This window comes from Haliotis cracherodii, unplaced genomic scaffold (genome assembly GCF_022045235.1).
Source record: "Haliotis cracherodii isolate W230 unplaced genomic scaffold, xgHalCrac1.p SCAF_7, whole genome shotgun sequence".
In the NCBI taxonomy this organism is placed as follows: domain Eukaryota; kingdom Metazoa; phylum Mollusca; class Gastropoda; order Lepetellida; family Haliotidae; genus Haliotis; species Haliotis cracherodii.
Genome location: NW_027266330.1, coordinates 40,914,474 through 40,936,633, shown reverse-complemented (window position 1 = coordinate 40,936,633; position 22,160 = coordinate 40,914,474). Strand labels below are relative to the sequence as shown.

Sequence of the window (22,160 nt, the reverse complement as noted above, 5' to 3'; positions counted from 1 at the left end):
TTTATTACTTTGTAAATAAAGACGTTTCAGCCCGTGAGGACCCGTTGTCGAAGTGTGTCCGAGAATTTTATTTTCAATAAGATTGCGGGAAATAGTGTCAAGTGAATATATTTTTAATCTATAGATAAAAAATGATAAAATCAAATGGAATAGGTATTTCAGACATTGTGAAATGTGATAGATTTAATAAATGAATGATATGACAAGTAGGTTAATATAATTATAAACTATTTTGACGTGGCTTTGACGGTTTACCGTGCGGTGTGACTTGTGGCTTTGAACGGCCAACAGTGTTGAAATAGTTAAACTGGTCACCACTACGCTTTGCGTTGACAAGCTTTGATGGTATAAAGAAGGATCCCAGCAAGAAATATCAGAGTGACTTCCCTTTGCTTTAAGCTCGACGAGGAAAAGAAATCTTTTTTTGTTTGAACTTTTTGTCGAAAAGATCGGCGGTAATAAAAAAAAGGGTAATTTTCATTTTTATTTTTTTTTAACATTTGGACTTTGAAAGAGCGGCGCATCCGTAAACCAACAAATAAAAAAAATGTCGCCTAAAGATATAATCTACATTGGATAACATGAAGGACAGTACATGAAACAACTGGAGAAACATTAGGAGCAAAGTTGGTCCTCTCAGACCTTCAAAACAATATGTTTAAATATGAACTGGCTATTGTGTCAAAAAACTTATCAGTTGCCCTAATAATACAGAGATATGCTATAACATCATGCAATCTTGGGAGAACCATTTCACAAGACTTAATAAGTTTTATGAGATAATGCATGTTTTGTATGTTGACATCGTGAGAGAGGCACCTGAGTTCTGGTCTGAGGATGCCATGCCCGATGATGAAGTGCAACTTCTCCAGGTTGGACATGGGTCGGTCCTCCAGCAAGGCGTTGCCGCCTCCGGTGCTGTCATAGTCCTGCAGCTTTCGGGTCACCTCCTCTGTGATCTTGGACTTCTTCTTCAGTGTCAGAGACACTATCTTCTTCCGAGTGGACTTCTTGATGGTGTGACGCTGGTAGCCTGGAGCCTCCTTCTCCTGTAAGTGTTAGGGGGTGGTTCAAGTGACAGGGGTATCCTACAGGCATGTGCATGTGTAGCATTGCTTGTCTACCTAACCATACTTCACTGCAGCATATGATTATTTGAAATAATTATCACTGTTACAAGTGCATCATTGGAGACAATCCAGTAGTATTTCTCCTTATATGATAGGTCTGTTTAATACTACATTATAACCTTATTCAACAAATAAACGGCAGATTGATTTTATTTCTTATACGAGATATCAACATCATGTACAACCTCTTTAAGGTTGTTAATAAAATGTACAAGCTTTAAAAATATTTACCCATACTTAACAACATGACACCCTAAATACAATCATTTTATGAACAGGGCGGATAAGTTTGGTATGTCCTGGATGTTACACATATCATCAGTACCTTTTCTCCTAATACTGATTGTCACATCTCGGCCACTTGAGTATGCAATCATTTGGCCATTGCATTTATCTAGGTTGGGCATCTACATCTATGGGTAACAACACACTAGACACTTCCTTCTCAAAAATAACATTTTCCATTTTATGATGCCATCAATTTGCGAGCGCATGTTCAAATCTCCAGAAATGACATTATCATTGAACAATGTTTTATCGTGAAATAAACAACACTTCATTCTTCAAAGTTTTTTGCAATTTATCGTATAGCTATCTTACATCAAAGAATGCTATGTTTTTTGATGGTATTATTATATCATTTAATGCCACAGTCAGCAAAATTCAATATTTACGATGGCCTCTAATTAATTAACTGAATCTGGACAAGGCAGACCACTGATTGACATGATTGACATCAGGGTAAAGTGACATCCAATCATTCAAGTCACACCAATCCACTTAGTCACCTTGTACACAAAGTATAGGTTATTGGAGGCCTATTGTAATCTGATATATATTACACCATCGCCTACATGTCTGTTGTCCTTAGACATTCACAAAGCTTAGACTCTGACCATTTTCTTACTCATGCAGATTTGATCTGCCAAGTGTCACTACAGGCGCATCTCCCCCAATCCATGCTTGATGTTCAGGTAGGAAGGTTATGATCCACGTCTACACACAGCACACAGGTTAATTACAAAGTGTAAACAACAGCCAGCTGGCCTGACTAGCAGAAACAAGCCACTTTTGTATCAGTGCACTCTAGCTGACGGACAGAGTCGACGTCTCCCACTACCACTGGACACAGGTTTCACAGCACGGCACACTGTGGCAGCTCTACAGTACCAAGGCTTAGGAAAGACAGGGCAGGAGGGGCAAGAATCAGATCATTGTGAAGTGTATGGTGCTGAAACAACGCGATATTGACCTAACCCTGCGAACAGCACGCAAGAGCCTCCTTCTTTCATCGTGTTGACTGAAGGCCACAGGTCCATCTTAGAGGACCTAACTGTGCATTGTGGTCAGCATAGAGCAAATGTGCCCTTCTGGTCCCAGGAATTGTCATGTTAAATGTGCAGTACTGGTCCCAGGAATTGTCATGTTAAATGTTTCCTACTGGTCCCAGGAATTGTCATGTTAAATGTGCCCTACTGGACCCAGGAATTGTCATGTTAAATGTGCCCTACTGGTCCCAGGAATTGTCATGTTAAATGTGCCCTACTGGACCCAGGAATTGTCATGTTTAATGTGCAGTACTGGTCCCAGGAATTGTCATGTTAAATGTGCCCTACTGGACCCAGGAATTGTCATGTTAAATGTGCCCTACTGGACCCAGGAATTGTCATGTTAAATGTGCCCTACTGGACCCAGGAATTGTCATGTTAAATGTGCCCTACTGGACCCAGGAATTGTCATGTTAAATGTGCCCTACTGGACCCAGGAATTGTCATGTTAAGTGTATCATAGTGCTCCTAGTTCCCCCTTCACAAGTTGTTGCGTACAATGTGCTTGTTCCAACACCGTACACTGTCTAGAGAAGGGGGTAGGGGCCTCGCCACTGTCCTCATGGACTAATTGGAGATGGTATTCAGTTCAACTAATCTACGTCAGTATGGAGGTCTTAGATAAAAGTAACATATTTCTTTGCTTTGACAGGCAAGATAACAAGTACATGTTTCATTATTTCAATTTCTGTATCAGTCTCCACGGTAGTCTTGAGGCCCATGGCAGGTGAGGGATGGGTTAATAAGAAAGAGTAGTAAGCTTGTATTTACCATACTCACCAACTCTTCTCCCATTTTCATTGCCTCCTCAAGGTCTTTCTTATTAAACTTACGACCTAATGTAGAGTAAATCTTTGACATCACTGGGGTCGTATCCTGGAACATTATTTCAAAAGTCAACCACAAATATGTAGGAGTACTGCAGAAAAACTCAATACATGAGAATTAACAACATTGTGACTACTGACATCGTAAAAGCTGAAGTACAGATCCAATCAGACCTATCTTGGTGTATTACTTCCCTGTGGACACTTACCCTTGACTCGGCCATGGCTGTGTGGTACTTGGGTTCTGGCAGGTCCCCCATGAAGCGCAGGATGACAATCCATACTGCCAGGGCAGCCTACAACACAACACAGAGCTGCAGGAGGGACACCAGCATCATGGAACCTCAGCGGAACATCACACAATAGAAGACTGATGTATAGCAGTCAGAACAGTACAGCGCACGCAGCAGCATTGACCGAGATAGTACTCACCAACTGGTCACCATCATTGCGAAGTGGCAGCAGAGGCTGTCTGAGGGGCCGACGGATATAGTTGCCATTAGCATTGGACTGGAAGTACATCGTGGCAAACTTGGGGAACTTGTAGGCAGAGACATCCTCATCATCCGAGTCAATTGGGCTGAAGTTCTTGACGACTTCCATCTCCAGGTTGTCGTTGTCCCTCCTGTACGGCAGGTCCTGAACAGTCACCACATTACACAGCGGCTGATAGACAACACATGCTCACAGACACAAGGAAACAGAACACTGGTTTCATATGTACTCTTAGAGGTAGATAGAGGTATTTGGACAATGAAACCACACTCCCGGCACTAGCCATAGGGAACGTTCATCTGCAGTAGTTGTACATGTGTTGTTTGATTCTATCAACATACTTTGCAGTTCACGATGTAGTGAGTGAGTGAGTAGGATTTAACAATGTTTTGAACAGTATTACAGATATATCACGACGTGTCAGCTTCATGTGGGAGGAAAGCCTGAAGTAATGCAGGTCACAGACATTTACCACTTTGGTGAAACCCATGACGGGTATGGTGCTGACAAACCTGGAAAACACAAACCTTGACCCACAACCCTATGTTTCTGGCATGCCCAAGGGATGCAACACTGCACAGCCAAGTGCGACATCTTAGACTACTTGGCCCACCTGTGCCCCAGGTCACGATGTAAGAGAAGTTGCACTGGAGTAGTGAGTGAGTTGGGTTTAATGCCGCTTTGAACATTATTCCACTTATATCAAGGCGTGTCAGGTTAATGTGGGAGGAAAGCCCGAAGTGATGCAGGTCTCAGATATTTACCACTTCATTGAAACCCATGAGCACGGGTATGGTGCTGACAAACCTAGAAACATAATCGGGGTGAACCGGGATTCGAACCCACAATCATAGGTTTCTGGTGTGTCCAAGGGGCGCAACTCTGGGCCATCCGTGCCCCCTTGCACTGGAGTAAGCATCAACCCTGCAGGACAGGCCACAAAATACATGTCAATGTCACTGTACAAACAGAAACTTACCCCAAAGGCTGAAGGTGCATCTCCCATGCCATCTCCAGGCTTGCTGTTCATGAAGCCAAACAACTCTTCCACCTACAACAGACAAACACGTGTGCTAACATCACGTCGCCACTGCAAGGAAAATAATGAAGGATTTTGATCTTTATCCCCTGCAGATTTAAGGTAATGAGATCTTAATGACTGACCAGCTGTGATGTAAGGTAATGAGATCTTAATGACTGACCAGCTGAGATGTAAGGTAAGGAGATGTTAAATGACTGACCAGCTGTGATGTAAGGTAATGAGATCTTAATGACTGACCAGCTGAGATGTAAGGTAAGGAGATGTTAAATAACTGACCAGCTGCGATGGAAGGTAATGAGATGTTAAATGACTGACCAGCTGTGATGTAAGGTAAGGAGATGTTAAATGATTGACCAGCTGCGATGTAAGGTAAAGGAGATGTTAAATGACGGACCAGCTGCGACGTAAGGTAAGGAGATCTTAAATGACTGACCAGCTGTGATGTAAGATAAGGAGATCTTAATGACTGACCAGCTGTGATGTAAGATAAGGAGATGTTAAATGACTGACCAGCTGTGATTCGTTGACTGGCATGTCCTTGGCCTGCTCGGCCTGCTTGATCTGTTGTTTCTTGTACAGGGCCTCCTGCTTCTGCCTGGCTTCCTCCTCAACCACCTCACGGTCAATCTGGGCCAGCCGTTCCTGAAGGAAGGCCAAAACAGATGGTTAATAGGGACCCCATGCAGGACAAATGAAATAGCTTTTCAACAACAATATCCTATTTTGCCTTGTTAACTCTGAAGTCCCTACCATGTGATGTCGCTCTGCCTCCTCCTTGGCCTTCTTTGTGTTCATCTTCTTCCTCAACTTGGCCTCCTCCTCCTGTCGGATCCGCTCAGCCTCCATCCGTTTCTGGTACTGTAACACACACAGCTCAGACTATACAGGAGCAGGGGGATAGGGGGAAGTGAGTACCCTCTTCTGGTACTGTAACACACACAGCTCAGACTATACTGGAGCAGGGGGATAGGGGGAAGTGAGTACCCTCTTCTGGTACTGTAACACACACAGCTCAGACTATACAGGAGCAGGGGGATAGGGGGAAGTGAGTACCCTCTTCTGGTACTGTAACACACACAGCTCAGACTATACAGGAGCAGGGGGATAGGGGGAAGTGAGTACCCTCTTCTGGTACTGTAACACACACAGCTCAGACTATACAGGAGCAGGGGGATAGGGGGAAGTGAGTACCCTCTTCTGGTACTGTAACACACACAGCTCAGACTATACAGGAGCAGGGGGATAGGGGGAAGTGAGTACCCTCTTCTGGTACTGTAACACACACAGCTCAGACTATACAGGAGCAGGGGGATAGGGGGAAGTGAGTACCCTCTTCTGGTACTGTAACACACACAGCTCAGACTATACAGGAGCAGGGGGATAGGGGGAAGTGAGTACCCTCTTCTGGTACTGTAACACACACAGCTCAGACTATACAGGAGCAGGGGGATAGGGGGAAGTGAGTACCCTCTTCTGGTACTGTAACACACACAGCTCAGACTATACAGGAGCAGGGGGATAGGGGGAAGTGAGTACCCTCTTCTGGTACTGTAACACACACAGCTCAGACTATACAGGAGCAGGGGGATAGGGGGAAGTGAGTACCCTCTTCTGGTACTGTAACACACACAGCTCAGACTATACAGGAGCAGGGGGATAGGGGGAAGTGAGTACCCTCTTCTGGTACTGTAACACACACAGCTCAGACTATACAGGAGCAGGGGGATAGGGGGAAGTGAGTACCCTCTTCTGGTACTGTAACACACACAGCTCAGACTATACAGGAGCAGGGGGATTGGGGGAGGGGGGAGTGAGTTCCCTCTTCTTGTACAGTTACACAGGAATGATACGAACTGGCTTGCCAGGATGTGTAACAGCTGACTTGGTTTGTGACAGGAGAAACCACTTATCTAACTCAAAGCAGTTTAAATGTCCCAGGTGTGTAATCCTTCTTCATGAGGATTTAGAAAACTGAGTAGCAGGTAGGTGTTGTCCGGATGGTGAACTAACCTCGATCTGCATGCGTCTGAACCTCTTTCTGGCGATGAGAGTGCGGAGTGCGGCCTGTATCCTCACCACTGCCACCATGCGTCGCTGCAACCACTGCCGCACCAGGTGGCCCCGACAGAACCGCTGGCAACACATGCACACCAATTATCAACAAACTCAACCTAATCTTGTAGGAAATCAATGATTTTAGTACAAATCGAAATGTTGAACTCCCCTAATAGGATATAATGAGACAAATAGACAGGAGAATTTGCATACAGTGTTTGCAAGTTTTGCATTCCACTTACCTGTAGGTTTACAATGATTCCTCTCAGAACATTGTATCTGGCTGTGAGGATCCGAGATCGACACATGGCTTGTAGTCGCATATAGCCTTGTCTCATCTGCAACAACAACATCAGCTGTCTTATCCCCTGAAATGATTCTGATCAAATTGAAAAAAAACCTTACTGATGCAAGATAAGTGTCCTTTTTGTTGAAATAACGTCTCGATTGAACACAGGAGCTGTGAAGACTCACCAGCAAGAATCTTTTGCGCTGATAGTGTGTCCTCCAGGCCGACTGGATGGTCACTACATTCTTGCGCATCCTCAAGAAGCGGCGTCGACAGTGCCAGGTCCTGACCGTCTTCTGCAGGACGAGGATCTTCTTTGTGAGGGTCAGCTCTCTTTGCTGTTCCAGGAACACATCTTCTGCATCCTGGCAACACAGCAATACACTGTACACCACAGCAATACACTGAGTAAAAGTCACGATTAACTGTAAATCTGACACTTCCATTAACATACTACACAGTCTACGTAAACTCTGTAAAATTAGTAAAATCTGAATATTTTTTACATTTGTATACTTATCCTGCATTACTCCATAATGCATTCACTGCTTACCTTACGTCTTGGGTGAAGAAATAAAGTTGTTTCACATTCCACTCCTGCTTATATACAGACCATCGCCAATGTCATGTGACCTTGAGGACAAGTAACCTTCCTCACATCACAGCCTGTCCCCCGAGCTTAAAAATCATACTTTAAAGGTTTCTGAAGCCAAAGTGGGGAGGCAAGTCTGCGACGGGTGGACCTTAAACGTAGTAATGCAGGATAAGTATACAAATGTAAAAAAATATTTAGATTTTACTAAATTTTTTACTTATCCTGCATTACTCCTTAATGCATCTGTATCGGACAGTTTGGAGGCGGGCAACCTTCAGAAAATCCAAAACCTCAATAATTCACACCCCAAAACAACGACACATGTTTGTCAATAATCCGTGAGCAGGAAAAAGCTTTAAAAAAAACCGCCATTATGGTAGGGTTGTTCAATCTTCTTACAGAAGGAACGTAGGACTTAAAGGGTAGATCACTATACATAATTAGTAATGAAGAAATACTAGCTAAACAGCTAATTCTTTACCTACTATGTTATGGAGCCAAAGCCTTGTTGAAAAGCTGGTCCAAATTTCTTCCAGAAACATCCTTCCATGATCCTTTTAATAGAGCAGTTACTATGTAACACCATGGTCAAGGCTAACGCCCTTATCTCTTGAGCATTATTCACTCTCGGGGGATCAAGTTTTTATCTCTTAAGCCTGAAGGATGACTGCACGTAACCATAGGGATGTTGTGTTGCGACTAACTTCGGTCATTGACGTAGAAGGTACGGGTATAAATAACCGTTTCCTGGAGCCACGCCTAGTTTTGAAACGGCAGATGAAAACTCGAAGTGCTCGCACCGGGCACAAGAGAAGTTCACCCTCATCTTCGACTCCCACAATCTTTGATACCGGTGGGATGGTGAAGGAACGATTTTAGCTATAAAATCCCAGCACAACCCAAGATGTACCGATCCATGCGTACCATTCTCAAAACGGACCCGGGTGATGTCGATTGCATGTAGCTCAATTACCAAGCGAGCCGTGGCTAATGCCAAGAGAAAATTTGTTTTCTTGAGGTCATAAAATGAGGATGCATAGTGTGGCTCGAAGGGGGGTCCTCGCAAACCTCGAACTAACACGTTCAAGTCCCAAGCAGAACGGAACTTGGCCTTCTGAACCTCAAGCCTAAATGAGCATAGGGCCTGTAGTTCCGGGACCTTGGTCATTTTGCGGTTTTCTGGAACGGCCAACACTGAGTTAAGTGCTACCAAATACAAAGTAATGGTGCTACCTTCCAAGTGCTTCTTGGTATACAAATGTAGGAGGTATTCTGCTATGAATTGTGGTGACGCCATCATGAGGTCTTGGTTTTTGCTTTGTAAAAAGTCTCAAACGATCCCCACTTGTCATAGTATAAAGCCCTTGGCACTTTTTAAGACGAACAAAGCATGCAGATGAAACCTGTCTTGCATTGGGTGAGGCAATTTGCTGTGAGGGTGGATAAGTAAGTTGGACCACTGTGGGGGGGTAGTGGATCATCTTCTGCTTGACTTCTGAGCTCAAGAACCACCCTCTCGCCAGCCACCAGGGCACAACCAAAGTCAGAGCAAGGTTCCTTGTCTCCTTGATCTTTTGTATCACCTTCAGAAGTAGAACAGGTGGCGGAAAAGCATACACTTTTAGCCCTTCCCAGGGGATGCTGAATGCATCCACCGCCCAAGCATGCAGATCCGGTAACGGGGAGACATACGTCATAAGTTCGTGGCTTTTGCTTGTAGCAAACCTTACGATGTTTGGTTGCCCGAACCTCTGAAGCAGTAACTGAAATGCTTCTGTGTGAAGTTTTCACTCGGTGGGAGCCACCCTGTCTGGGCGTGATAATGCAGTAGTTCTGACATCCGGGGATGTGCTGAACTATGAATAGTAGTTCCAGATAATCAACTAGATGGAAGAACCTGAATGTCTGTTGAGGAAGGGAGGGGTAGTGCGTTGTTCCCTGATTGCGCATGCACCACAGTGCTGTTGTCTGTGGATATTGCAAGCTGTGCGAACTGTAGCTGATTCTGCCAATGAGAGATGGCCTGAATTAACGCTTCCAACTCCAGATTGTTTATGTGCCAATTTCGATGAGCGCCGGACCATAGCCCTCAGGCTGTCGGGCCGTGCAGGTGAGCACCCCACCCCTGAAGGGAGGCGTCTATGAAGAGGTGTAGTTTCGGGGATAACCCGGATAACTCCTCCTAAGACATTAGACAATACTATCCACCAAATGAGGTAAGGCTTTAGACATGTTAGATGGAAAGGTAGAGTGATGGCCTTTAGTGGATCCTGACGCCTGATGTAAGGGTTCAGGAATTGTTGAATTGGGTGCAGTTGTAATCGGCCTCTGCTGGTTAGGTCCTATGGCGAAGTGAGTAACCCTGCCATTGGTGAAGCGTGCATGGTTGGTGTTGTGCAGGTGACAAGAGACTAGAATCTTTAGCCATCTGTCCCTCGGTACTGATACGAGATCTCTACAGCCCTTTTCACCAACAGTATGTCTATGATGGATTTTAATAGCAGATGTTGCTTCCTTGGATATTTCCAAGGCGGAGGAGCTGCTGTCAACAGAGGGGTTACCTCTATGTCGAGACAGTTACCATGACAAAGTACTTTGAGTACGTAATCGTCCTTGAGAAAGGTCCAATTTTTCCAAAACAGATTCAGTCTCCCGCCTGAGGGGGAATCGACAATTGGGACGACTGGGGGTGGGAGTTCCCAGAAGTGACTGTCCAACACATCACCTCCCCTGCCTTGGTATTTACCACAATGGGACTGATAAGTACCTTGAGGTTTCCCTCTGCCACGACCTTTGCCACGAAAGGAATCCTGGTCTTGGCCTTCCTTGAGAGACACGAGTCTAAGCTTATAATTGCCTGACCTGCCAGCCCGCTGGGACAGATCTAGAGCCTTGAGCACGGTCTCATCACCAGCATAATTGGAAACTTTGGCATGCGTGTCTGCGATCTGTTCATTGAACAGGGAAGTAGATGACCAAGGTTGATGTAGCAGTCTGCCCTTGAACTTAGAGTCCTGCTGGAAAGCGCTAAATACCCAAGCCTGCGTGTGACGGTAATCTCTGCCAGAGCAGCCTTAAGATGCTTTCTCATGTGGTCAATCTGATTTGGAAATCAACCATAGTTTGGAAATGATTTAATCGGTTTGGGTTATTCTCTGATAGATCCTGATCCACTACATGCATTGACGATGCTCGTGCTGACAAAGCTTTCAGTACACGCATGATTTCCATTTCTATGAACGCAAATCTGGAATCTTGTACCTGAACGATGGTTGGCCTTGACGAGCCTGTCATCCTTTGTATGTCCTCATCCAAACTATGAGCTTGGTCTGCTTCCGCAAACGCATGGACAGGGAAATCATCCTTCCTAAACTGAGCAAGTGTAAGCTTGGAGAAATCCTCGTCCAGTGACCTAATCATGTCTGTCAACATCGGATCCACCATAATCAATGTAGGATGTGACCACATGGTGTCCTTTTTATCCACTGACATGAGACGGTCTGCTACCCAATCGGGTACTTGTGCTAAGCTGAGATGCTTATTCCATTCCATTCCGAAGAGTCGGAGCGATGTTGACGCACTCGCCTAGACGGCAATCGGCTTCTGCTCCGTTGTGTAGCGCCTCTTCTATCAGAAGGTATTGATGCCCTGCTTGATGATAGGGAGTGATGTGCCGATGTCCACGTACACACGATGTATGCTCTGTACCAGAACGCACATTAGGCGTTTGGCATACGTTAGGCGCCGGAGAAGGCACTAATACTTGTGCCATAGTTGTAGATGACACAGGCGTCTGGTACATAGGCATAGGCATAGGCGCAGGATACAGGTGTGCCATAGACTGCTGCCACATGGACTGCATAAAGTGTTACATCCAATTAGTGTTCTGGAATGGTGCTGGATAAGTCGTTGGAACAGCGCTAGGCTGATCGTCGCCTGTGTAACAGGGTACGCTGTAAGCCCTGTGCTGATGTACTTGTAGAGGCACATGGGTGGTAGGCAGGCGCTGCGCTCAGCGCAGGCCTACAAGACGCAATGCTCATCGGTGATGACTGGATCATGACTTGCACCTGCGCTACCCCCATCAAGGACTGCTGCCAAATATGTTTGTGAATGACCTGTCTATAATTTAAGTAACTTGCAGGAGAGATGGGTGCACAAAAATTACATTTAAGTTTGGAGAGCAAATCTGCATGCATGCCAAACATTGTGGATGAGGATCCTTGGAAGATTTTCACGACAATAAGTACAACACATAAGCATACCTTAGACAAAATAGAGAATTGTGGATGAGATAGAGTTAGAAGATTGCCATAGAATTAAACAATTTTCTATCAGCATATATTTTTACAAGTTGAAAGTGCATAAATAATATTGATACATGAAAACTCTATGTAACGCCAAAGCTACTAGTATTTAGAAATATACATAAACATACACAGCTGAGAATCACAAACAATTTGGCTACCCTTGCAGGCAAACAATTGTAACACAAATTCAAAATGCAGGAAACAATGAGCACGTGGCGGGGAAAAAGGCAAGTCTCTTGGTGCCTAAATAACCCACATAGAAACTACACAACTTAGAATTATAGCCGAAGCTTAAGGTCTAAAATTATTCAATCTGAAGAGCTTTACTGAGACATGTCCTTGCTGTAGCGTGACAGGCATTGATTTTAGGAAGGTGACTTGTCATCAATGTCACATGGCAGCCACAGAGGTCCATATAAAAGCAGGAGTGGAATATGAAACAACTTTATTTCTTCACCCAAGATAATCGCCGTGTGCTGTCTATTTGCTGTCGTAAGGTAAGCAGTGAATGAATTAAGGAGTAATGCAGGATAAGTAAAAAATATATAAAACTGAACAATAAATTCTTCATTAAAGTCCATGCTGACATGACAGCATTAGGGAACTTGATATGCCCTCCCCATGTGTTACTGAGTGTCACCAAGTGTTACCGGGAGAGCTAGTGTCTACCTTGAGGAAAACTTTAGTCTTGCCCAGCTGGTAGTCCTTGTCCTGCAACACCTGCTTACAGATCTTCTGGGATGCTGTCATGCACTCTTCCTTGTGGGACGGTCCCACACCTGACACCAACAGGCGGTAACGATCCACAAACTCACTGAACACGTGCCGGATGGGGTAGCCAGCTCGCCGAATTCTGATTGTCTCCATCATGCCAGAGTATCGCAGCTGCTTGCAGCACAACTCTCGGTCAAACATCTGCAAACAGTCATTACAGTATGAGCGGAGGGAATGCTGAGGAGTAGTGACATAACACTGACACAAGGAACTGTTGGCATGTCAGACGTAAAGACACTTCAGAAGATGATGTTTATTTAACTCAATATTTAACTCAAGATCACAACACTTGAGAGTTCTAGATAACTTACGCTGGGCTTCTTAAACTCATTAGGTTTGATGCATCTGACAAAGAATGGTTGACAGTGGCTCAGTGTCTTCATGAGGGCATCAAGAGACTTCTTGAACTGGGCAGCCAGTGTCGGGGCTCGCTTGCGTGTGTCTGTTCCCTGTGAACAAGAACATGTTGATGAAATATCACCTGCCATGGGAACAACACTTGTCACAAGACTCCTTAGAGACGACCTTCAGTGAGTTTCAGTATTTCAGATAATAAAGTGGGTAAGGTATCCTTGGCTTCAACAAGAGGAACAATACACATATGTATTCAAAGCTTAAATATAGTAGAGTGAAATGACAAATAGAGGAATACCATCTATTAACCAATGTAACAAACAATATTTCAGAAGTTGGTCAGCCAATACCCTAAACCCACATTCCTCACCACCTTTTCCTCAAACTTTGAATTTTTTAAGTGAGTGAGTGAGTTTGATTTTACGCCACTTTTAGCAATATTCCAGCAATATCATGGCGGGGGACACCAGAAATGGGCTTCACACATTGTACCCATGTCGGGAATCAAATATGGGTCTTCAGTGTGACGAGCGAACGCCTTAACCACAAGGCTACCTGACCGCCCTTGGAAATTTTTAAAATACCACAATGTAAATTGTAAAGATACATCTGAAAGAAATCCATTGCATCTTCCCACCACCCTATGAGAGTGTGTCTTGCCCACCATAGACGTATCAGTGGAGAACAGCATGGACAGGTACTTGTTGCGTGATGTCTGGATCAGCTGCATCAGGTCGGCACTGAATGTGTCTCGGTTCTTCTCTAGGAACCCTGCAATGTTGGCAAGAATAACGGTGAGTCAAGTTAGAACAAAGGTAAATTAATAGAGAATTCTACCATGAATTTAAAAATTACTCAATCCTAATTGGTCAATCAGAGATTAAGAAATCATAATCAACCCCCTCTGATTTAAACAGCTGGGCCACATCACCACAGAAGCTTATAATTACATAAATATACTATTTAGAAGGCATATTTTGTATAAATATATGTACAATTATAGGGTGCTATAAAGAAGAGTGCTCTGAGAGCACAACATCCCCCTCATGAATTTTTTTAACGAGTTTATATTTTCTTTGTATTTTATGAAATAACAACAGTAGATGGCACTGCATTTGAAACAAATTGTGCAGAACATTTTGTTGGGAGTAATCCAGTCTGAATGCTAATGCCATAAGGATGTAGCTCTACCACAAAAGCCTTATACAAGGAAACTAACTATAGTTATAGTTATAGTTAGATATTGTGATATACTCTGAAAACTGGAGGAGGAGTAGATTTCATGAAGCTCCGTAAAACAGGGGCAGTAACTCCGTCAAAATTAGTCTAAATGAAACGGGACTGTGATATGTGTATCATCAACATGTCAACATCTTGTGTGTAGAGTTTCAGGGATATTCTCTGGAAACTGTAGGAGGAGTTGATTTCACAAGCTTAGTACCCTCTGTGGGACGGACAGATGGACGGACAGACAGACAGACAGATAGACAGACAGATGGACGGACTGCGCCACGCGCCTGCAGTTGCAGTTACTACAACATTCAAAGGAATACATTAAGTGCAGAAATCTACAAAGGGAATCTATTTCACGTTTGGGGTATGACAGGGAGCTTGACATTTTACGCTTTTCTATATGATGTAATATCTTTTGCATCCCACTGAGCGATATGACGGCATAACAGTGATGTGCAGTGTAGAACAAAACCTTCCAAGGCTTGCTTTTTGTTCTTTAGTGGTGCTAGCTTATGATGTTTTGGTGTTTTGTGCTTCAAATGCTTTCAATGCCTGTCATATGTCCGAGTGAAAAGTTACCATGTAAAAAAACTGCTTGAGCATATATATATATATATATGCTCAAGCAGTTTTTTTAATGACACATCACTACATATAAACTGCTTGAGCATATGTATGTATGTATGTATGTATGTATGTATGTATGTATGTATGTATGTATGTATATATATATATATATATATATATATATTGCACTAACACACGTGGAGTACAGTCAGTGGTAAATCTACCTGTGGATGTATAGAAGACAACGCCAGCAAAGTGGTTGAGACCAAAGGTTGTGTTGATCTGAGCCTTGGGTTTGAGGTAGTTCCTGTTGGTGGCATGGTTCTGGTGAAGTTTGGCCAACAAGGTCTGGTCAGTCCCCTGGAACACCACAGGAACAAATCAGAACACAGGCCAAGCAGGTTCTACCTCGCTAGTTACTCTGCTGTTACTCTTACAGTGCAAGGTTTCAGAGTAATTCTCTGCTACTACTTTTGCATCTACCAGCAACCATGGTGTAATGCACATGGAGTCCCATTAGACATGCCTTACCTAGCTAGGTTCTTGAGGCTTAAGCATATCGGAGACAAGGACCCACAAAATCCTGCTCAAACAAGTCAATCACATTTCCTTCATGTTTTGAAACACAACGTAGCTATGGCTTCTAGGTCTGCACATAAATCATTTTCAGAACATCTACAGCAAAAACCTATTTCCTGTGGGTTTCTCCTTCTACCAAGCAATGTTTTGGCATAGTTGTTTCAACAATCATCTCATTTTAAGAAATTGCGCAGTAAGAACAATTACACTGCACAAAGCAAGCCAGGTTGGTTTCGAAAATTGTTCCCATTTTGAATGAATTCTCTTTTATCTTTCTGGTTGACATGGTAAATAGAAATTATACGTCAGAGATAAACTTCCAAATAATAACTGAAAATGTGAAATATTGAGAAGTGTTTCAGTTGTTATGATGACAATAAAGTGGATGAGTGCTGTGTACCCTGGGGAACTTGCTTTCCTCGTCCACCAGGGCCATGATGTTCAGGGGCTTGATAGCGATGAGGTCCAGTGCGTCCTGGTTGTCCACAAACTCTATATGTTGCCAGTTGATGCCCTCCAGGTTGTATTCTTGCTGCAGGCACACATAGAACACATACATATAACATTCTGCATATATAACAGGGCTTGACCTAAGGAACTTGATTGAACTTGCACCCGGTGCATCACATGAAAAACTAGTTGCACCAGTTGCATGATGACATGAAAAACTAATTGCACCAGGTGCATGATGACATGAAAAACTAGTTGCACCAGGTGCATGATGACATGAAAAACTAATTTCACCAGGTGCATGTTGACATGAAAAACTAGTTCCACCAGTTGCATGTTGACATGAAAAACTAATTGCACCAGGTGCATGATGACATGAAAAACTAGTTGCACAAGGTGCATGTTGACATGAAAAACTAGTTGCACCAGGTGCATGATGACATGAAAAACTAGTTGCACCAGTTGCATGATGACATGAAAAACTAGTTGCACCAGGTGCATGATGACATGAAAAACTAGTTGCACCAGTTGCATGATGCTATTCAAACTATTCAAATAAATACAATCTCAGATCTCTGATGAATGTGTCATGACATTACATAAATTAATGAAGTATTGAGGTAAAACATAAAATGTGAGGTAGTATGGTAAATAAAGCTTAGTGGTATTGAGTGTGTTCAAAGATTGGTGTTCTGTGGAAAAACTAAGGGTTGGACACAAATTTGAATTATTTTAGTGAATGAATGAGTGTTTAACGCTGCTTTTAACAGTTTTCCAGTCATATCACGGCGTGTCAGCTTAATGTGGGAGGAAAGCGCCAAGTGATGCAAGACTTAGACGTTTACAACTTCGGTGAAACCCACGAGCACGGGTATGGTACTGACAAATCTAGATACATAATCGGGGCGAATCAGGATTCGAATCCACAATCATAGGTTTCTGGCGTGCCCAAAGGACACAACTCTGCAGAGCGAATTGCAGCGCCTTAGATTGCAGCGCCCCCTGAATTATTTTACATGCATTTGGTGCAAGTAGGCAGAAGTATCAGATCACATTTTGCAATATCAGGTAGCACTGGTACATGTTTTATAAGCTAAATCAAGCCCTGTATAACATGTGTTTGAATGTTTACAATGGACAGACAGACTATGGGCTAAATGACATGTGACACAAGCACACCCAATCATTACGCTTGGAGCTAACATCTTGCCGAACACTACTTTAATTTGTAATCACTAACAAATCAAACTTTCAACTAACCTGCTCCAGTTTAAAGATGTGTCGCACAAAGAACTGTTGGAGGTTCTCATTGGCAAAGTTGATGCACAGTTGTTCAAAGCTACAACACACAATCACAGTTATTTAGAAATAAACATTACAAGCTGACTACTCTGAAGCAATTATTATCTAAAAGATCATACCAAAGTTCTATAGATACACTGTATTTATCTTTACATGAGAAATTCAAGTCACTGAATTTATTGCTACTTGTTTCAGCAATCAGTTAATTCATAAATCAAACGTACTTAAAATTTGTAATACATGTCAAGCTTACCTGTTTGTGTCAAAATTCTCAAAGCCAAATATATCCAAAACACCGATGGACTTTCGATAATGGGAATTCTTTTCCATAGGCTTAAAAATGGCAGCATTAATCTTGTCCACTATCCACACAAACATGCGTCCATATACACCCTTGACAAAGGCATCCCGGACATCGAGTGAAGACTGGATGCTCATTGTGGAAGTGACAGACTCTCCTTGTGTGAAGATAGTCTTGGTGGTGAGAGCATCTACCAAGTCCTGGGCACTCACCTGCAACATGGACACATGAACACATGCACACATGGAACACACACAATATCAATTGTAATATGTGAACAATATAAACAGTAATATGTGAACAATATCAGCTGTAATATGTGAACAATATCAGCTGTAATATGTGAACAATATAAACAGTAATATGTGAACAATATCAGCTGTAATATGTGAACAATATCAGCTGTAATATGTGAACAATATAAACAGTAATATGTGAACAATATCAGCTGTAATATGTGAACAATATCAGCTGTAATATGTGAACAATATCAGCTGTAATATGTGAACAATATAAACAGTAATATGTGAACAATATCAGCTGTAATATGTGAACAATATCAGCTGTAATATGTGAACAATATCAGCTGTAATATGTGAACAATATAAACAGTAATATGTGAACAATATCAGCTGTAATATGGGAACAATATCAGTTGTAATATGGGAACAATATCAGCTGTAATATGTGAACAATATAAACAGTAATATGTGAATAATATCAGCTGTAATATGTGAATACGAGCTGTAATATGTGAACAATATCAGCTGTAATATGTGAACAATATCAGCTGTAATATGTGAATAATATCAGCTGTAATATGTGAATATCAGCTGTAATATGTTAACAATATCAGCTGTAATATGTGAACAATATCAGCTGTAATATGTGAACAATATCAGCTGTAATATGTGAACAATATCAGCTGTAATATGTGAACAATATCAGCTGTAAAATGTGAACAATATCAGCTGTAATATGTGAACATTATCAGCTGTAATATGTGTACAATATCAGCTGTAATATGTGAACAATATCAGCTGTAATGTGAACAATATTAGTTGTAATATGTGAACAATATCAGCTGTAATATGTGAACAATATCAGCTGTAATGTGAACAATATCAGTTGTAATATGTTCAGATCAGTGGTAATATGTGAACAATATCAGTTGTAATATGTTCAGATCAGCTGTAATATGTGAACAATATCAGTTGTAATATGTTCAGATCAGCTGTAATATGTGAACAATATCAGTTGTAATATGTTCAGATCAGCAATATATCAACAATGTCAGCAGGATGGCTTCTTCCCTGCTGTGGGCTGAGAGACTCTTGTGTGTAAGTGGAAGTATTCATGTACAGCGCCTTACCTCCAACAGTCTAGCAGCTTTGTTGATGAAGGAAATGTCTTGGATTTCTGTGGCATCAATGTTGTCTAGCTCAATAGCTGTAAATGAAGGCAAGACAATGAATGTTCTTCTCAAAGACATATTGATTAAATATATTTCCATGTATTTCTCTGAATAGCATGCATGAGTTGGTGTTAGGTGCCACTATAGACAGTGCTTCTGTCATATTCATGCTTATGTGTTTCCCTGTCTTTAGATGACTGCTATCAAGCAAACGCTGACAAAACACTTTGACACAGAGAGAGTATGTATGTCTGGTCATAAATCATTGAATTCTTTTTATTTATCAGAGCATTATAAGTTTATATGTTGGAGGAAAAGTGAAGCCTTCACAAGTATGAGTAGAGATTAATTGGAATTGGAAATTTAACATGCAATGATCCAGGCAGCTAAGGGAGACAACTCTGCATGGCACTGTCTAGTGCTTACTTTTCGCAGTCAGCGCTGAATGTGGTGTAATTATCACAGCAAACATTACAGATGAGAATTATCACCTTAATGGACAAATATGCAGACTTCCTGTTTACGATTACTTACCGTTATAGCGGACATTGCCTACATGAAGTAGGGACGCCAGAATCTTTAGAATGGACCATATCTCAGGCTCTGTGAACATCAGGACCTTCATGGCGGAACGGATGGATGCAAACTCCTTCACATCATCTCGACCCTCACAGAAGATGGATCCGCCCTGCAAACACAGTACATACATAAGACTTCCACATACAGGCAACACTCAACATTGTCAGGGAATCATCTATACTGTGTAACCATGGTAACAACACATTTCTGTCCTCTAATGTCAAGACAGTAAACAATAGAAGTGATGAATGGTATGTATGAACAGGAGCTTAATCTTACCAAAGTAGTAAACTGAAGAGTACACTCACGTTTTACAGATATGACATGTACTGTAGCTGCTACTTATTTCAATGACAACCAAACCAGAGCCTAACAAAGTGACAAACTCCAAACACCCAACTCTATACATTATCAATTTCATTAAAGACCAAAATAGTTCAGAAGGTATTCAGAGTGTCTACTCCTTTGTTTATCAAGTCTTGCAAGAAAATGGTCCCAGAACTGATTATGTAACATAGAAAAGTAGAGTTAAAGCATGACTTCAATTTCATTTTCACACTGGCTCCCTATCATCTAAATGCATGCACTCAAGACATCTTGCTAAATCTGTACTGTTTCATTGGTGAACACAAGCTTAATACGATACAACAGTGTCGGAACCGGTTGTTTGGAATAGATTTCTGCAAATACAAACTGAAGAGTGTGAAGAGTGGTTGTACAGCCTAACAACATGATAGATGTACAGGAAAACAGAACAAGTGAAGTAAGGTTCAACATGCACTAAACCACTACATACATTCTGTGGGGCTATTAATAGTGGGTTGTTGTTTTTTAAAAGATTCTCTGAAAAAAGAAAATAACATCTGTATCAGCAGCAATACACAGCTAGATAATGTACACTTTTTCTGATATTTTCCTTTTGGCCCACATGGCCCAAGCCAGTGCTGCAAAACATCATATTATTCCTGAATAGTTAGTGTGGTGTTGACATTAGCAGGATCCGCCTCTGCAGCCACTGTAGGTGCAGCTGTAGGTCCGGATTAAACTAAAGTCTATTTCTAACACAGGATTGTTAGATTTAAACTAAAATGAGTAAAAGAAAAGTGAATATCTTAGTGAGCCTAGAAATGCTTCCTCATCAACGTGTTAAGATTCTTCTACATTATATCACTGCTTATGATGTGTCCACAATTACCCCTTCCAGTGTCCTACGAATGTCAATGAGCAATACATTTCCTTATTATCCACATTAAAGCTTGACATGTATGTTGTCTTTCAATCACATAGACATGGCCATCTACACACAACAGAGTTGGAGGATACACCTAGCATCTAGCTCCAGGGTTCCATCAATGAAGGATGCTGCCATGCCAGGTTCCCTGGCAGTCCCTGTGATGCAGAAAGTATTCCAACACTGATGTGGCACACAACCAAGTCACAAGACTGGGACTGGAGCTGCAGCTCTGTCAGGACACAGCTGTGGGTCAAATGCAACTGTTCACCACATCTCACTTGCACCTCAAAATGAAGGTCTGGAGGCTGCAATGATCCACAGAGATTCAATGGCAACAGCACAATAGACTGATAAATGATCTCTGAGCCAGACTTACATCAACAGAGACTAAAGCCATCAGCAAACATGTAATGATGGTTAAGCACAACTTATTGTAGATTGCCTACAAGGCTTTGCATGATGCATGATACAATGTCAATGGTCTTCAGCCCGAAACACCAGAACCTAAAAATGGATGGCAAAATTGTACCACTGTACAGGCAGATGACAACCAGCAAGGTGTGTAAGCACAACACAGCTAACAAACTACAGGGATACCAACATGTAAAAAAGAAACAAAGAAAATTATGGCAACTTTTTGTTAAGGCTGTCGAGAAAAAGAAATATTGATGCAATTCTATTTGCTAGTAAGCATGTCAAGCACAATATGCTGGGGACCCTTGCCTCCACACCTGTCAACAAATGAATGACTATGCCAAGCTTAGGATGATATCATGGTCATGCTGTGTGGTGATGTTGGTGCCCTGCTTTCTATCCTCCCAACAAGCAGTCAGCATATATATACGACTGTCACACATGCATGTTCAGGCCAAGGATCTTCCCTATACTGTCTTATGGCTTATCTGATTACATCATTTGCACTTTTCCATTGGCATTGCTGAGGAACTTGATTTAAAAATACACACATTTCATATGTTAGGCTTTCATAAAATTAATTATTGTAAAGTTTGCAATATGATCGGAAGAAAGTGAGAGATAGGATAAGTTTAAATATTTAGATTTTCATCACCTCACTACCAAATCGTCCTTTCAAACATTCATGCTTCAAGTGAAACATATCTATTCACAATGTACATTATACCTTAAACAGTTTGCTAAAACAAAATATTTGGATGAAAATCAAATAAATCATTGTGGCCTTATCAAAATGTGTAGATGTTGACATCACCAAGTGTATCAGTAAAGGGAAATAGTAACACAGGTCTGGAAAACCACATTCCTAACATGCTACTCCAACATGAA

General features: G+C 42.1%; 1 protein-coding gene across 2 annotated transcripts in view; it reads right to left on the bottom strand.

The window, feature by feature from the left end:
* The window catches only part of LOC139447367 (myosin-VIIa-like), an 81,143-nt gene that overhangs the window by 20,790 nt on the left and 38,193 nt on the right, over window positions 1-22,160 (bottom strand). For both annotated transcript variants that reach the window (XM_071228682.1, XM_071228683.1), the window contains 19 exons: window positions 19,580-19,733; window positions 19,004-19,080; window positions 17,584-17,843; window positions 17,289-17,367; window positions 15,979-16,110; window positions 15,224-15,359; window positions 13,864-13,970; window positions 13,157-13,294; window positions 12,741-12,986; window positions 7,352-7,531; window positions 7,120-7,215; window positions 6,833-6,955; window positions 5,573-5,680; window positions 5,333-5,464; window positions 4,760-4,831; window positions 3,718-3,924; window positions 3,495-3,581; window positions 3,230-3,334; window positions 820-1,049 (listed from right to left, as the gene is read on the bottom strand). In XM_071228682.1, coding sequence (XP_071084783.1) covers window positions 820-1,049; window positions 3,230-3,334; window positions 3,495-3,581; window positions 3,718-3,924; window positions 4,760-4,831; window positions 5,333-5,464; window positions 5,573-5,680; window positions 6,833-6,955; window positions 7,120-7,215; window positions 7,352-7,531; window positions 12,741-12,986; window positions 13,157-13,294; window positions 13,864-13,970; window positions 15,224-15,359; window positions 15,979-16,110; window positions 17,289-17,367; window positions 17,584-17,843; window positions 19,004-19,080; window positions 19,580-19,733 — 2,669 coding nt within the window. The remainder of the gene's footprint in view (window positions 1-819; window positions 1,050-3,229; window positions 3,335-3,494; window positions 3,582-3,717; window positions 3,925-4,759; window positions 4,832-5,332; window positions 5,465-5,572; window positions 5,681-6,832; window positions 6,956-7,119; window positions 7,216-7,351; window positions 7,532-12,740; window positions 12,987-13,156; window positions 13,295-13,863; window positions 13,971-15,223; window positions 15,360-15,978; window positions 16,111-17,288; window positions 17,368-17,583; window positions 17,844-19,003; window positions 19,081-19,579; window positions 19,734-22,160) is intronic.